This window comes from Mastomys coucha, unplaced genomic scaffold, assembly GCF_008632895.1.
Source record: "Mastomys coucha isolate ucsf_1 unplaced genomic scaffold, UCSF_Mcou_1 pScaffold21, whole genome shotgun sequence".
Lineage (NCBI taxonomy): Eukaryota > Metazoa > Chordata > Mammalia > Rodentia > Muridae > Mastomys > Mastomys coucha.
In genome coordinates this window covers 89,523,128-89,541,181 of record NW_022196904.1, presented here as the reverse complement: position 1 = coordinate 89,541,181, position 18,054 = coordinate 89,523,128, and the positions used below count along the sequence as shown (strand labels likewise).

At 41.2% G+C, this 18,054-nt stretch overlaps 1 protein-coding gene across 1 annotated transcript in view; it reads left to right on the top strand.

Annotated features, from left to right (window-relative positions):
• The first annotated feature begins 7,777 nt into the window (after positions 1-7,777).
• The window catches only part of Mrpl48 (mitochondrial ribosomal protein L48), a 48,755-nt gene continuing 38,478 nt past the window's right edge, over positions 7,778-18,054 (top strand). Inside the window, exons 1-2 of the mRNA XM_031387547.1 lie at positions 7,778-7,933; positions 16,805-16,857. Of these exons, the coding sequence (XP_031243407.1) occupies positions 7,913-7,933; positions 16,805-16,857 (74 nt within the window). The 5' untranslated portion in view covers positions 7,778-7,912. The remainder of the gene's footprint in view (positions 7,934-16,804; positions 16,858-18,054) is intronic.

The following is an 18,054-nucleotide window of genomic DNA, read 5'->3' as shown; positions in this document are numbered from 1 at the left end:
TGGATTTTGCCCAGTGTTGTGCCAGCGTCAGCGCTTCCGGGTTGAACTCTAGCTGAGCAGATCAGTCTCCACTCTGACCAGGGACTGTCCCTCCCCCTCAAATCCAGACTAGTAAAAGCCCTGTTGTCTTACTCCCTTTCCTTTAAGATGACTCATCTCCGCCTTGCAACTCCCAGATGAATTGGCAATGCCAGGTGTGGCTTGACACGTTTGAACTTTATATATATATGAACTTTATATATTTATAAATATATATGTACTGTATGTGTGTGCATATATATGAATGTGTGTGTGTGTGTATATATATATACACACACATATACACACACATATACACACTGATTATGAACATATCTGGAGAATTAGGAAAAGGATGGGAAAAATATTGTATTATCCCACCAATCAGAAATAATACTAACCTTTGCCACCCTTTATTTAATTTTTTTTCCTGTTTAAGACAACAGAGCCAATTGATTTTAGGTGTTGTTGGTTGCATACTGCTTGTCATTTTAATTGAATGCATAGGATGACGTATTCCTTGGGTGACTGTCATGATTTTTATGTTTCCTAATTAAGAATTAAAGGAGTGAGCTCATCAGGTAGCAACTGACTGGCTGTTCATAGCTTCACCACCCCTTTGTAAAGTTGTTCCACAAAAATTACATGATTTGAGATCCTTTAAGACTTTTATCATTTCAGCAGTTCTAGACTAAAAATAATCTGAGAAACTGAACTGTCATGTTTTTGGGGTGGTAGTGACCTATGAAGAAAGAATTTCCACCAAGTTAGGAAATGTCTTACAAGCAAAGCCTTTTCAAAACTGAGTCCTTTTACAAAGAGTGTCACCGCCCCCCCAGGTGTACCCAGTATTTCTCAAGTAGCAGGAAGGAAAGAAGTAGCAATTTTGAACTCTGATCTTCCTGAGTGTCTGTGTGTGGTTTACATTACACTCTCTAATTAGGCAGAGAACAGGTTAGGAGACAGTTTTCTTTCTTTTTTCTTTGGTGTAGGGAATGGAACCCAAGGTGTTGTGCATACAATGCATGCTAGTGTTCAGTAAGTACTCTGTTCTTGTACATCACAGCTACTTTTTCCCTTGTTAAGGCAGGGTCTTGCTGGGTTTTTCAGGCTGGTGTCACTCTTTTGGACTCAAGGGATATCTCTGCTTCAGCCTCCCCAGCTTCGGGGCTACCAGTACACACCATGGTATGGAGCTAAATAGGGGTTTCACATGAGTTTATTCTCTTATTTGACTTGAGGAAAATAACTTTTTGTAGCTTTTGGTCTCTTCTATGTGACTCTGTGGATAAATGAGCCAACAGAGTTCAGTATGATTTGTTTGTTTTGTTGAGATATCATCTCATGTAGCCCAGGCTGGCCTTAAGCTTAGTATGTTCCTATGTTTGTCTTTGAATTCCCAATCTTGCTATCTTACATTCCTATTTTATTTTTATTTTAATTAGCTTGTGTATGAGTTTCATTATATTTTCATATATAGATAAAGATAGATAGATAGATCATGAATTTTTCTCAGAGTTACCCTCCATTAGACAATGGCAATTTTCTATGTCATCAAACACCAGGAAGTAGAAAGAAAATTTCCTTTAAGGTTTTTTCCAGAGTACATTAAAACAATCTTTCAGGGCTGTCAAGATGGCTCAGCAGGTAAGAGCACTGACTGCTCTTCCAAAGGTCCTGAATTCAGATCCCATCAACTACATGGTGGCTCACAACTACCTGTAATGAGATCTGGTGCGTCTGAAGACAGCTACAGTATATTACGCGGGAGCAAGCGGGGCTGGAGCGAGTGGGACTGTCCTGAGTTCAATTCCCAGCAGCCACATGATGGCTCACGGCCATCTGTACAGCTACAGTGTACTCATACACATAAAATAAATAAATCTTTTAAAAAAATATTTCTTGCCTTTATAATAATAAAAACAAAACCAAAAAACCAGTGATGGAGATATAGTTCAGTGGTAGAATGCACACAGAGCACTTAATTGGATCCCCCAAAACATACATGCACATACACACTACCTGTGTCTTCTAGTCTTAGGGTGTCACACAAGTGGTATATGCTAGAGGCTCTGAGTGGCTTGCTGTAGTATGATAATGACTTTCATGCTTCTATTTTTCAGTATATATGTGGCTTTGTGGCCTTGGGTAACGGCAATACAAAGGGTTCCTTTGTGTTTGCAAGCAATATTTTCTTTGGCATACAATTCACTTTGTAGATCAGGCTTGCCCTAAATTAGAAGTGATCCAGCTACTTCAGCCTTCCAAATACTGGGATTGAAGGTGTGAGCCACCTCACCCAGCAAGAAATATTGCCTTATGTTGTAATGTGTAAGGTACAAACCAGTGGTTTAGCACAGGCCAGTCTGAACTGTGTGGGAGGAAGGTAGATAGAGATAGCCTCTCAGATGGCCTGTATTCGGTATCCTCTGCTGTGTCCTCACATTGGCCGCTGAGTCATCTGAGAAGATTATTTATTCTTGGCAATGCACACAGAGCTTCCTTACTGGTGGTCCTCTGCATCCCTCATTCTCTTCTGTGATCCCACCACTCACTGGCTTCCCTCTTGCTGCCTCTTTCATCATTTAGTTCTGTCTCCAGGGTGGAGTAATTACTGCTCACAAAGCCGTGTCCTGAACAAACAGAAAACCACTGGTGAAGGAGAGCCTGGGAGGTAGTGCTTTTCTAGGTAGCCAGCCCCCTTCCATCTCTGAGCTTTTATCTATGCATTTTCTTTTTAAGTATGACTTCCTTTGTGCCAAAATATAGAAGCAGAAAAGACTTGCTAAAGTTAATCTAGTTTGTAGTCTGAGGTAACTTACTTTATATATTTTCACTAAAGGCATAAATTAGAGCTTTGGGACACCATTGCAGACCTTTTTTCTTTTATAGGTGGCCATAGAGTTACTGCTTTAAAGGAAGTTTGACTTGAGATGAAACATCATCTTTTAAAGGGCCTGCCTTTGTTCTTTTGTTCCCTAAGGCTTTCTCTGATGTGGTTGTGCTGGGGACTACAGCAAGTTTATTTTAAAAGAGCCTTTTAAAAGAAGCTAGCTTATAAAAATAAATCTAGAAAGGCCACTTTTTGTGTGTGCTGGGAATTGAATCTAGGCCCTTGTATATGCTGGGCATGTGTTGTACCACTGAGCTATATCTGCAATCTCCTCCCCATTTTTTTGTGTGTGTGTGTGTGTGTGTGTGTGTGTGTATGTGTTTATATATGGTTGAAGATCCTGGAAAAATCTAAAACCAATATTTATATCTAAGAACTTTAAAATATTCACATGTAGAATTTTATTCAACATTTGTTGAAACCTTATTTTGCTCTGTGGTCTGTGGCAACTACTAAAGACACTGTGAAAAATGAGGCTGGGTGGTGGTGGCGCACGCCTTTAATCCCAGCACTTGGGAGGAAGACGCAGGCGGATTTCTGACTTCAAGGCCAGCCTGGTCTACAAAGTGAGTGCCAGGACAGCCAGGGCTACACAGAGAAACCCTGTCTTGAAAAACAAAAAAACAAAAACAAACAAACAAACAAAAAAAGAGATGAGAACATTGTATTTTAGGGCTGGCGAGATGGCTCAGCGGGTAAGAGCACTGACTGCTCTTCTGAAGGTCCTGAGTTCAAATCCCAGCAACCACATGGTGGCTCACAACCACCCGTAATGAGATCGGACGCCCTCTTCTGGTGCGTCTGAAGACAGCTGCAGTAAATTATGCGGAGCCAGAGCGAGCAGGGCCTGAGCGAGAGGGGCCAGTAGAAGGTCCTGAGTTCAATTCTCAGCAGCCACACACACGATAGCTCATGGCCGTCTGTACAGCTACAGTGTACTCATATACATAAAATAAAATAAAAAAACAAATAATTTTAAAAAAAGAAAAAGAAAAATGATGAATATTTTTCCTCTAAAAGGGTTCCCTATTAATGGAGGAGATACACAGATGATTAGTATACTGTTACAGTATACTGTGTTAGGGATATGGGGAAGGACCAGAAAGTACAAAACAGTCATCACAGCAGCCCGGGAATGGCCGTAAGAGAATAGCTAGGAAAGATATCACTTGACTTGTTTCTTGAAAGAGGAGTGGGGAGTTTTTTAGGTACTTGAGGAAGGAAGGGTCTTCCTATCAGAGGAGATTGTAGGTAAAAAGGTAGGGAGTAGTGAGAGAATGTATTATTCTTAGAAAACTCTAAGCCTTTATTTTGGCCTAGGAATAGCATGTGTGTTGAAAAGTGGGAAATGAAGCTGGGTAAGTGTATAGGTTCATGGAACGTAGCCTATGCTGTTGTCTTGGATTCCATAAGAAAGCTTTCATTTGTATTTATGTGTTTATTCACTTAAATTTGCTGTGTACATACGTGGTTGGGCATGAGTGTACTCTCTCTCTGTCTCTGTCTCTGTCTCTGTCTCTGTCTCTCTCTCTCTGTCTCTGTCTCTGTCTCTCTCTCTCTCTGTGTGTGTGTCTCTCTGTGTGTGTGTGTGTGTCTCTGTGTGTGTGTCTCTGTGTGTGTGTCTCTCTGTGTGTGTGTGTGTCTCTGTGTGTGTGTCTCTGTGTGTGTGTCTCTCTGTGTGTGTGTCTCTGTGTGTGTGTGTGTGTGTGTCTCTGTGTGTGTGTGTGTCTCTGTGTGTGTGTGTGTGTGTGTGTCTGTGTGTGTGTCTGTGTGTGTGTGTGTGTGTGTGTGTGTGTGTGTGTGTGTGTCTGTGTGTGTGTGTGTGTGTGTGTGTGTGTGTGTATGTGTCTGTCTGTCTGGGTTGGCCAGAAGATAACTTTTTGGAGTTTCAGATTCTGGCTCTTCCTTCTTCCACCACATGGGTTCTGAGGCTCATATTCAAGTTGTGAGGTTTGGCATTAATACCTTCACCCATTGAACAATCTTTCCTGGCCTTTCATTCATTTATTTTTGAGGCAAGGTCTCATATATCCCAAGCTAGCCTGATACTTGCTCTGTATCTGAGAATGGCTAGGAATCTCTGATTCTCCTGCCTCTACTTACTGAGTATGGGGTTATAAATATGCATGCCAATTCCCATAAAGCATTTTTATATATTTACTTCCAGAAATTTCCTAAATATTCATCTTTTTTGTACATTGATTTACTTTGTGGCCTGTAAAATGTAAGGTTTGGGATGGGGATGTGATTCAGTTGGTATAGTGCTTACCTGGCATGAACAAAGTCCTGGGCTCTGTCCTAGTGCCACATACCTGTAATCCTAAGACTCAGGGAGAGTTCTTGGAAGTCTCCTAAAATTCTACAACTCTTTTTAAAACACAGAGTTGGGGGAATATGGAGAGGGAAGGATAAATGACAGAGGCAAGATTAAGCTTGAATCTATTCTATGCAGAAATGTAAACAAGAAATACATTGTAGAAGTATATTATATGGAGAAGAAGGAGAGAAAAGAGGGAGCTGAAGCTCATCCTCACCACAGAGAAAGTTCAGGGCCAGTCTCGAATGCATGCCACCCTGTCTCAAACAAAACAAAATGGCATCAAGAATCCCAGAATCTGAGCAGTTCAACAGACACATTGGCATAAACCAATCCTGGACTAAATGCAGAGGGTGTAAAGATTAAGATGCAACCTGTCCTTGGGAGCTTGCAGGCTATAAAAAAATCATAAGGACTTAGGTCCTGACTGATTGCTCCATTTCAGCATCTAGCAAAGGATTTATAAATGTAACTTCTAACCTCTGTTTTCAGAGCAGACTTCCTCTATGTGAGCCACTCTGACATTTTGTTGCCTAATAATAATTAAGAAAAGCTACTCTGTATTGTGTTGCAATTGCATTAAGTTCAACACATCATTTAGCCAGGAACTTGTCTCTTTAAATAATCTGTGTTAGTTGTGGTTGTACAAAGATACAAAGTTAAAGAGGATATGTATATATAGATATATGTAGATATACATAAATGTGAGTCTGTGTATGTGTATACTTATCTATCATCTACCTACTGAGATTTTATTGTAAGGAATCAGCTCATATTATTATGGAAATTGAGAAGTACCAATATTTGCAGGGTGAATTGGCAAGCTGGAAACACAGTAGATGTGAAGGCCTGAGAGCTATAATATTGATAAATGTAGATACACTCTGAAGGCTGGCAAGCTCCAGAACTAAAAAGGTTTTATGTTTCAGCCTGAGTTGGAAGGCAGAAAACAAAGGATATCCCATGCCAAAGGAAATCAAGTAGAAAAATTCTCTTATTTGAGGAAAGGTCAGCAGTTGGGTTCTATTTAGGCCTTCTACTGTTTGGGTGAGGCCCACTCCCATTAGGGAGGGCATTTTACTCATTTAAATGTTACTCTCATCCCAAAATACCATAACAGAAACATCCAAAATGTTTCACCAAGTATCTGGTTGCTACATTGCTCAGTAAAGCTGGCACATAAAATTGACCATAACAGTCTTCTTGTCTTCTGCCCCACATTGGAGAAATAGGTTCATCTACAGCAATGTTAGTGGGCCTTTGGAATTTCATTCTAAGATAGATGAAACATTAGGACCTTGGAGGGAATGCTGACAACAAACCACACCATCACTGAAGCCCAATTCATATGTACCATTTAAAGGAGATTTTATTTTTATTTATGTGCATGTGTCTGTGTCTGTAAACACAGGTATCTCAGGAGGTCAGAGAGGGTATTGAATCCCCAGAGGTGAAGTTGAAGAAAGTTATGAGCCTTCTGATTTAGAGGCAGAGAACCTAACTTAGGACCTCTACAAGATTCACAAGAGTTCTTAACTGCCGAGCCATCTCTCCAGCCCTTTATTTTTTGTTTTTGTGTCATCTATTTTTTTTTCAAGCCAAGGTTTCTCTGTATAGCTCCAGCTGTCCTGCAACTTGTTTTGTTGACCTGGCTGGCCTTAAACTCAGAGATCCACCCTGCCTCTGCCTCCCAGTACCAGGATTTAAAGGCATGCTCCACTGCTGTCCACCTCTCCAACCCTTATTTACAAGTTTTTACACTTTTGCTTTTTAAAAGCAGCAAAATAAAGTAATCATTGCATATTCGTTATTTCACCCAATGCTGACTTTATTATGTACTCACTTATTCCCTCTGTACACAGAGTTTATATGCCTATCTTGGTGACATGAATTTCTTATTGCTCTATAATAGTTTAAATGTGCCATTTAAGAGCAGGAACTATGAACTATTCATTTTTGTGTTCCCAAGATTCTATCAAAGGACTGACAAAAGGTATTGCTAATAGTTGGTAGCTGGGTGTAGTGGCCTAAGCTTGTTATCAAGGCCTCTTGGAGGCAAATACAAATTCAAAGCCAGCCTGGTCTACCCTGAGACCTTTGTCTGTAAAATCGAGCAGTTTCTCCCCCGGAGGCGTGTGAGAAATAAAGTGAGCTACTGAACGCAAAGTATTGCACACCGTGGCAAGTCAATAAAAGATAAACAGTCTTAATTACTATGAGGACCTAGAATGCTAGGAAGGTTCATCTGGGGTTAATCACCTCCAAAGTCGAGGTTACAAGTCAAGATCTGCATACTAGACGCTAGAGTGAATTAATCAGACAGGAGCTGTGTCCTAAAGGAATTCAATCAAATGTAGAGAGGAGACATTGAATAATATGTAGTCTCAGAGGTGAAATACCAAAATTATGTGAAAAGCACTCGGTAACAAAGATGGCAACTAATACTGCCCAGAGAAATCACAGGGAACGTGACAGGAGCTGGAGTGAGGGTGGAATCTGGGGAGAGTTCTAGCCCTTGGGTTTTAAAAACTCCCGGAACCAAAATGCTCTGGGAGTAGAAAGTGTCTCGGTCGGATTTGGTGGACGGACCTGATGAAGACCTTTCCGGCGGCATTTTCAGAAGCCCTGGGGTCGTGATTGCTAGGGCGGATCTTCGGTTTGCTCAGAAACCGCAGTGGTCGAGAATGAGCGGAACCCTGGGAAAGGTAACGCAGATTCCACACACGTAGGGAGCCGAGGAAAGCGGAAGGGAAAGCAGAGCTGGAAGGTGTTTGCGTGCAGATGTTCAGGCCTAGGACTCTCCGAACAGGCCTTTCCCAGCAGTCCCTGCGGCGCCTCGCTGCCAATTCTTCTCTCCGCCCAGGGCGAGCTTTCCAGTCTCGTGCCACGCCCCCTAGGTGCCTAGTGCCTAGGAAAGAGAGAGCCTACGTACACGGAATTATCGTCCTCTTAAATTGTCTCATCTTGGGCAGGTCATCTAATTTTTACATTTAATCATCTTTTAGAATCCTCGCTGAAGTGGTTGGGATGTGAATGAAGTTACTTGGTGATAAGAAGAATACAATAATGACAAAGTAAACTTTTGCTTACAAAGTCTTATATAAGAACATATCATAAAACCAGGTGAAACAACCATTTCGTTGTTGTTACTCTTGGCTTCCAAAATATTATTTAAGAGACTGTTGCAGAACCAGATGATCCTTCTTTCCTTTTATGAGACGAAGTCTCATCATGTAGCCCAGACTGCTCATGACTCACAGTCTCCTGCATCACTTCCCCCAGTGCTTGGATTACAAGTATGCACCACTACCCCAAGCCAAATTACCTCCCCCCCCCAAGCCCCCCGAGACAGGGTTTCTCTGTATAGTCCTGGTTGCCCTGGAACTCACTCTGTAGACCAGGCTGGCCTCAAACTCAGAAATCTATCTGCCTCTGCCTCCCAAGTGCCACCAAGTGTCAATGGTTCTCTTTAGCCAATTTGTGATAACAGGTCTGACACAAAGATAAGAGAGAAAAAAATAACTTCAACATTCCATTACATTCTCTGGTTCTACTTATTTTCTTTCCAAGGAAAGAAGAGAGGATCAGTATTCAAGGAATATAATTTACAATAGTGCAGAAGAATCTATGGAAACCTGGCACTAAGGCCATTATCTAACAAAGCCAGGCATTAGGGTAGTGTCTTTCATCATAGAACTTGGGAGGCAGAGGTAGGAGGATCAGGAGTTCAAGGACAGCTGTGATTTCAGATTGAGTTTGAAGCCAACCAACCAAAGCTACTTGAAACCTGACCTCAAAAAGTAAAAGAAAAACAAGTCCAAAAGTACAATAGAGGATACTGTGAATAGGAATGAGTGTTTTGTAAGGGATGAAGGATGGTGCTAATAAGAATGTTGGTATTTTGTAGTTGTTTGTTTAGTTTTATTTGCTCTTCACATATTACTAAGCAATCCTAGCTGACAGATGTGGAAATTTGAATGTCAGTAGTTATAAAATCTGTTCCTAATGACCTTCATGAAGATAGATTTTTAAAATTTTTTAAATTATTTTTTATTTTATCTGCTTTATATACTCTATATTTATTATATGGGTGCTTTTGCCTGCATGCATGTGTTTGACACTTTCATTCTTGGTGTCCCTGGAGGCCAGAAGGGGATGCCAGATCCCTTGGGGTGGGAGTTGCATACACTAGTTGGCTGCCTTGTGGGTACTTGAAATCAAACCTGGGTCTTCTGAAGAGCAGCCAGGGCTCTTAACAATTACACCGCCATCTCTCCAATTATACCGCCATCTCTCCAATTACACTTTTCTGGAGAACTTGCATACTCTTTCTTTTCTTTTCCTCCTCCTTCGTCTTTTGGGCAGTCTCCTGTAGCCTAGACTGAACTTCAATTTGCAGATCCTTTTTCTGATCCTTTTGCCTCTACTTCTTGGAGAGCTGGGATTGCGCATGTTGCTGTGGAACCAAGGATCTCACGTGTGTATGCCCAGCAAGTGCTCCACAAAAGTGTGCTCCATACCCAGCCCTTTAAGTAAACAGATCTTGCAGGAAGTGGTGAAGCTTGGCCTTAGATGGATCGCCTGGGGTGAGACGCATTGGGCTCTCCCTTAGGTCACTGAAAGCTGACACTCCCGTTTCCCCCCCCCCCCCCAAAGCCTGGTGCAGTGGGAGTCTGGCATGCATTTTTCATTTTGATCTCCTAAGGGCTCTGTGGCCTAGATGCAGTTCACTTGCCTTCACTGTACCTGAGTTTTTCTTCTTCATTGGACAGCTGGCTACTTCCAGGACTGGTGTGGAATATCCAGTGTATCAGCATCCAGCATCACTGTGCCCACTCTCCAGAGAGTGCTAACTTGCTAATAATCTGGGGCAAGTTTCAGACAGGTGTGGTGTGTCTGCTCATTGGTGGAGAAGAAGAACAGAAAGTAGGGAGAGAGAGAGAGCAGAGCAGGAAAGGCAGGGCCATGAGAGCACAGCTGGGCTGAAGACAAGATGGGGAAGGACATTAAGATAGAGTAGCTGGCAGGGCCAAGCCATGAAGATAGAGTGTGAGAGTCAGTACAGTCATGGTAGAAGAATGCTGCCAAAGGAAACACCAGAAACAAAATCAACTTTTGAGAGAACCTAGAAAAAAGACTTGAAAGCATTGATTGTTGTATTCAGATAGTTGAGGTGTTAGCTCTAGTGAGGCTGAGGACCGTGAGGAGAACATGAAGCTTCTGGGATTCCGTTTTGGTGCCTCTTCATCTCTTCCTTCTCTTCTGAATTAGACTACTTTGTTTCATTTTATTGAGATACTATCTCACTTTTTTTGAAGGCTGACCTTGAACTTTTAGGTTCTAGTGATTCTCCTACCACTGTCCCTCAAGTAGCTCAGTCTACTGGTATTTGCCATTTCATTTCATTTGCCAGTTGAATTTGAACTTTCTGATGCATGAATCTAAGCCAGGATTGATTTTCTCAGGGATCTTTTATGAAAAGTGGTGCAGTGGTTAGGAACATTTGCAACTCTTCTAGCTACGGATTAGCAGCTGCATGTAACTTCAGCTCCAGGGCATCCCAAGCTCTCTTCTGGCCCTCGTGGGAAGTGCATTCATATGGCACACACATCAATAAAAATAAAAGAATAAAAAAATCTAAAAAAGAAAAGAAAAGAAAGAAATACCCTTGTAAGAACTGGAATTCATGTCTCAGGGTATTGTTTAGCCCAAGAAAGAGCATAAGAGCCATCCTGTAATGCTAGAACTTGCTTTTCATCAAGAGGGTATGCTAGAGGAAAGATCCCTAATTGTGGGGTCACCTAGAACACTTGTTAGCTGTCAATATTAGACTTCCTTTTTGAGACAAAATCTTACTATGTAGCACTGCCTAGCCTACACCTCTCTACAACTCTCAACCTGTGGGCTGTGAACCCTTTGATAAACATTTGGCTCCAAAAATATTTACATTATGATTCATAACAGCAAACTTACAGTTATGAAGTAACAACAAAATAATTTTATGGTTGGGGGTCACCACCACATGCAGAACTGCATGAAAGGGTCACAGTATTAGGAAGGTTGAGAACCACTGCTCTACATAGGCCAGGCTGGCATGGAACTTACAGAGATCTACCTGCCTCTGCTTCCAAGTGCAGGATTAAAGGTGAGTCCCACCACTGCCCAGCTTCATTAACTTCTTGAAGTCAGCCTGGCTTAAGTTTTGACAAGTAGTCATGGCAGAATGGAAAACAGAACATTGGACATGGTTAGACTTGGGTTTTCACCTGTTGCAAAACCTATAACATTAATCAGTTGATGTAAACCTATTTTTATTCCATAAAAGAGGTAGTTATTATATAAAAAAAACCAAAATATTAATTTTGTGTGTGTTTGTGTGTGGGCATATGCATACCATGGCAAACATGTAGAGGTCACAGAGCAAGTTGCAGTAATCCGTTCTCTCCTGCCATGTAGGTCCTAGAGATTGAACTTATGTTATCAGGCTCAGCTGCAATTATCTTTACCTAATTAGTCATCTCACCAACCTGAGGTAGGTGTCCTAATAGGGACTCTTAGCAATGAGTTCGAGTAAAGATAAGAAAATGTGGAGTGCTTGGCACAAAAGAAACACTCAATGGCCCTTTAGTAGTAATACACAAGCCTATTCTTAAATTTTCATAACAGCTTCCACCTTTAATACTAGCTTTTGAGAGGCAGAGGCAGGTGGATGTCTGTGAGTTCAAGGCCAGCCTGGTCTACAGAGTGAGTTCCAGAACACCCAGGGCTATACAGAGAAACCCTGTCTCAAGAAACTAAAACAGACCTAAACCAGCTCTCTTTTGCTCACCTTGGGCCTGGACCACTGCTTTCACAATGCAACCTAGACTCTCATTTGAAGGCATCTCACACTCTGTAATGAATTTTTCCCTGTGACTGTTTCTTTGGTAACTATGCACTTCTTCCTCGGTTGCTGGTTCCAGAGCTCATGGGACAAGTATTTTTGTAACCCACTGCCGCAGCTGTGTCCTGATTCCCGTAGTGTTATTGCCCTCCTCTTCTGTTTGCAGAGCCAGAGCTGTTCATCTGCTGATTGTGCTGGGCAGGGAATAGAGGGGGTGGTGGGTATTTGTGGATTCAGTCTCAAAATAGATTACTTTTGTTCTGATAAATAATGCCAGGCATTGCAGGGAAAAGAAAGCACATTTCCCAGAGCTGAGGAGTTCACATCACAATTTGAATGTCTTCCAGAAAGGTGTCAACTATTTAAGTCTGACTTTTAGATAATTAAATTCTTAGCTATTATATAGACTCAGGATTCTAAACAATTAAATAAAGAGAAAGCAGTCTCATCTAGATCTTTCTTTTTACCCAGTGTCTCCTCTATTTGAAGTGACCCATTTGAAATGTATTCTGATTTCTGTTCTGTTTGTCATGTGAATAAATCTTTGGCCATCAGGGAGCTTTGCATTATCTGCTGTAACTTTGAGGTATGTGGCCAGTGATAGGGGAGCCAACTTGAGCTCTCCAAAAGCTCTTAGTTCCCCACTCTGCCCAGTATTAGGGTAAGCAAAATTTTACACACTTTATACAGTTAAAAAAACCCTTAAATTTAATTTATTATTTTTAATTTTATGTATGAGCGTTTAGTCTGCATTCCTTTTTGTTTGGTTGGTTTTTTTGGTTTTTTGTTTGTTTGTTTGTTTGTTTTTTTCGAGACAGGGCTTCTCTGTATAGTCCCGGCTGTCCTGGAACTCACTCTGTAGACCATGCTGGCCTCGAACTCAGAAATCCGCCTGCCTCTGCCTCCCAAGTGCTGGGATTAAAGGCGTGCGCCACCACCGCCTGGCCTGGTCTGCATTTCTTTATGTGCACCATATGTGTGCTTGGCTACCTATTAAGGTCAGAAGAGGGCATCAGATCCCCTGAAACAGGGAGTACATGGGTGCTGGGAATCAAATCTGGGTTCTCTGCAAGAGCAACAAGTGCTGTTAACCACTGAACCATCTCTCCAGCCCCTTACAGTCTTTGATAATAGAGTGGGGTGTAATTGTACTTTAATTACACCTTTGCCCTTTGTTCTTTTTCTTCACGTCCCTTTTAATCTATGTTCTGTAAAAGACTTTTCCTAAATGTGATCTTCCCCCAATTTTTAAAACTTTATTTATTTATTAGTGTGTATGCATGTGACCTATATGAATGCAGGTGTGCACATGCCACAGTGTGCATGTGGAGGTCAGAAGACAATTTTCAGGAGTTAGTTTGCTCTTTCCACAGTTCAAACTCAGGCCGTCAGGTTTGCCTGGCAAGCACTCTTACCTAGTGTACCACTTCATTGACTCCCTCTGGTGATGTGCTCTTAAGTATAATTTCTTCATTTGGGGCAGGAGGTGTAGAATAGTGGAGAAATTATGGACTTGAGAGCCACAAAACCCCCAAAGCCTATGCTAGCTTTAGGGAGTTACTATGTGACTTCAGGTAGATTTAATTTTGGTTTTCTACACTATAAAATAAGGTTAATATGCTGGGCAGTGGTGGCACATGCCTTTAATCCCAGCACTTGTGAGGCAGAGGCAGGCAGATTTCTGAGTTCCAGCCACCCTGGTCTACAGAGTGAGTTCCAGGACAGCCAGGGCTACACAGAGATACCCTGTTTCGAAAAAAAACAAAAATAAATAAATAAATAAATAAATAAATAAATAAAATAGGATTAGTAATGCCCTGCATTGTGATTTAGACACAGGACAGGCATTCAGTGAAATAGGTATAGATGATTAATATATGGCTGCAAGAATGACAATTTATTAATTTCTTTCTAAATTTTTCCCCAAACAAAACTTGATTGTGCATATTGTACCCAAGAGAATCACTCAGTATAGAGGTCATTGGATGGTGTGAAAGGTTTCAGTGACTCTCCTGAGGAAGTAAGTAAGCCTTCTGTATAGCAGGGCCTTTTGAGCACTTGTCTCGGGAGATGGATCCTGATCTTGAACAGATCTTTAGGAAAGTCTGTAAACTGCAGAAGCCCAGGACTTCCCAGGATGTCCTGCCAGGCATACTTGCTGTTAATAACATATACTTTTACTTCATCATGTAATGCCGATGGTTTCTTTTAGTTGTTTAATGTAAGCTTATCATTCTTTTTCAGACCTGGAACAAACCTATAGCTGTCATCACCATCCCACCCCACTCCAGCAACAGTTAGCCTACTTCATTTCCCTATATGCTCACCCATTCTATATGCTATATTTCCATCTTTGTTTTTTGCTTCCTTTTTTTTTTTTTTTTTTTTTTTTTTTTTTTTTTTTTTTTTTTTTTTTTTTTTTCAAACAGGATTTCTCTATGTAGCCCTGGCTGTCCTATAATTGCTCTGTAGACCAGGCTGGCATCAAACTTGGAGACCTGCCTACCTCTACCTCCCGAGTTCTGGGAATAAAGGCATTCACCACCACTACCACCCCCAGCTCATTCTGGATATTTCCTAGAAAAGGAACCAATCATACAGTATTTGGTCCTTTGTGACTGGCTTGTGTTTCACATAATAGAATGCTTTTAAAGTTCATTGTGCTTGTTACATTGTGTTTTTATATTCCTTTTAATATGCAACACAGTATTTGGCAGTTAGAAAGCTTTTTATAAAAAGAACTTCAGACAGTGGTGGCTTAATCCCAGCACTTGGGAGGCAGAGATAGGCAGATTTCTGAGTTCGAGGCCAGCCTAGTCTACAGAGTGAGTTCCAGGACAGCCAGGGCTACACAGAGAAACCCTGTCTCAAAAAACCAAAAACAATAAATTAAATAAATAAATAACTGTCTTAGAATAGCTTTAGATTTACAGAAAGTGTCAATAGCACAAAGAGTTCACTTTTTCTGTTCTCTTATTAACATTTTAGGGCCAGTGAGATGGCTCAGCAGGTAAATGTATTTGCCACCAAGCCTAACAACCTGAGTGATTTCTGGGACCTGTATTGATAGAAATAGAGAGCCAGTTTCCTTGAGTTTTCCTCAGAGAACCAGTTTCCTCAAATTGTCCTCTGATCTCTACATGTACTCTTATACCTTAAATATATAAATACATGGGGAAATTATACTAGTAATTGCATGATTAATAAACCCATATTGATATACTATTATTAACAAAAGCCCATACTTTATTCGGGTTTCTTTTGTTTTTATCTAATTTCTTTTTCTGTTCCAGGATCCATCTGAATATTACATTCCATTTAGTAATCATATATTCTTAGGCTAGGACATATATCCTTTGACTGGAACAGTTCTCAGATATTTCAAGTTATTGCACAATAAGCTTTTCACGTATACATGCCAAAAGAATTGAAATTGTCTTTCATGATGATGAGAAATTTCTCTGTGTGTTATGGGATCTTAAGGACAGACATTTAGAGTCTGTTACCTAGTTTATAAAAAGAACTTCTATATACCACATTCTTCCTTAGTAAGGCAGGATGCCGATCTTTCGGATGGGCGCTAGCAGGGCAAGAGTGAGGTGAAGACTCTGGCTGCCTACTCTCATTAATGTCCTTTGTCACCTGTGCTAGTATGATTGTTACTGTCGCTATTGAAAGAGTCAGAGCTGTAAGAGAGGCACAGCCTCTGGAGTGGCACAGTCTTCTTAGTCTCTTATTAACTGTAACTTTTTAAAAATAAAACCTCTCTGACCTTTAGTTGCTAAAAATTATCTTGCAATGTGTGAGAATTAAAGGGCATTTAAGAAAGCCCCTGTTAAGAAAAAATATATCAAGTTGGAAAAGGGAAGCAGGATGGAAAATTTCAGGAGAAGGGTTCTTTTCTTTGTAAGCATTTCTGTAGTAGGCAGAGTAAGAAAAAAGGACCTTGGTTTGCTTGTGCGTTAGTTGTTTGCCAGGTAGAACCTTTTGGTACTTTTTGGTTTGTATACTGTGGGTTTTTCTCTCAAGATGAGGTGTGTAGTGAGACTTCTGGAATTTTGGTTTCTTTAAAAACACAGAAATATTATAAGAGTGTGCTATGGGGCTGCTTCGCAGCAGCTGACTGTGACTTGCCTCGTGCCCTAGCAGGGGTGCGGTTTGGCCAGCTGCAGATAGTCTCTGCAATTGTGTGATGCTTGGAATTCTGGGAACTTTTCAGAGGGTATATAAATGCTAGAACTGAGGGGGGTGGTTGTGGGTGTGTGGGGGTTTGCAATTTGTTAGAAGTCATGCTCAAAGAAGAAACAAGAAGAAAGATATTAGAGTCACAGATCTCTCTCTCTCTCTCTCTCTCTCTCTCTCTCTCTCTCTCTCTCTCTCCCCTCTATCCTTCTTTATCTCCTATTTAGTGTAGGAGAGTGAAGCTGATGGGGGAGTTAAAGGGTGGGAAAGAGAAGAACCCACAAAGTTGCAAAGACCAGCTACAAGCAAAGAAGAAATAAAGAACTTAGGTTTCAAGGATCTCTCTCTCTCTCTCCCCTCTATCCTTCTTTCTCTCCTATCTAGTGATAAGGGGTGAAACCAGGGGGAAAAAGGGAGGGAAAAAGAAGAGCTGACAAAGTAGCTAAGTTCAGCTACAGAGGTGCTTGGCATTCTGAAGGGTGAGTGTCCTCACCTGATTGTTTTCTTGCAGGTGCTCGGCGTGTGGACCAATGCTGTTTCTAAGCAAGGCTTTTCCCTCCTAAGGTAAGGATTTTAGTGACAAGCACAGCTAACAGTAAATGCAGAGCTAAGAGGATGATTTCACTTTCTTTCTGTTCACTGTGTGTCTACAAAGTATCTCAGATTTCAGTTACTGCCACATTGCTCCTTCACCATCCTCAGAAAAAGGCAGTTAATTCTGTTCATCCATTTGCTCAGAACCTAGCAGTTACCCTTGATACTGTTATGTTTCTTGTTCCACAGTTATCAACAGAGCCTATTGGCTCCACTGTTACGTATACAGAGCCAAAGCATTTCTTACCTCCAGTTTTCAGCCTCATGCATTCTGTTTTGCTAAGCCCCGGGGAATTGACTCCTCATCTTCTCTCCATGTTTACTTTTTCTTCCTTTATACTGAAAGTGGAGTGATTCTTTCAAAATGTTTTCAATTACACTGTTACGCTACTCAGATTTCTCAAATGGTAAGCTACTATATTAACTACTGTCTTGGTGTTATTATCAGATGAGGTTGGCTTACAGCTTGAGTGTGCAGTCCATCATGGTGGAGAAGGTATGGCCTCAGGAACAGGAGTCATTCTATAAGCACAGTCAGAGTGCAGAGAGATGAAAGTTAGTGCTCACCTCTCTCTGCCTTATTTCTGTTTTTGGAATCCCTTCCCATGGGGCAGTGCCACCCACATTCAAGGTCAGTCCTTCCTGGTCAGTTGAACTTCTCTGGGAACAGAGGAGTGTCCTAGGTAGTTCTAAATTCAGGGACATTGGTAATGAAGACTGTTATACCATCTTACTTAATATGAATTCTGTAATCCTTATCTAACTGAAGTCTAAAGAGTGAAATCTGGGGCTGGAGAGATGGCTCAGCGGTTAAGGCCACTGGCTGCTCTTCCAGAAGACCTGGGTTTCAATTCTCAGTACCCATATGGCTGCTCACACTGTCTATAACTCCAGTTCCAAGGGAATTGACAGCCTTACACAGAGGAGCATGCAGGCAAAACACAATTCACATTAAAAAAAAGAGGGGGGGAATCAATTGCCTTAAAATGATATAGAGGATGTAATTTAGAATCAGGTTTCAAACCCAGGTAGTTTTTTGGTTTTTATTTTATTGATTCACATTTATTTTTTTTTTCATTGTAATAAGGCTGTATTTCAGTGACCCTCACATCTCCAAAGGATTTTACCTCCATCATAGCTAAGCTGAGAGTTGATAGTTCTGCTGCA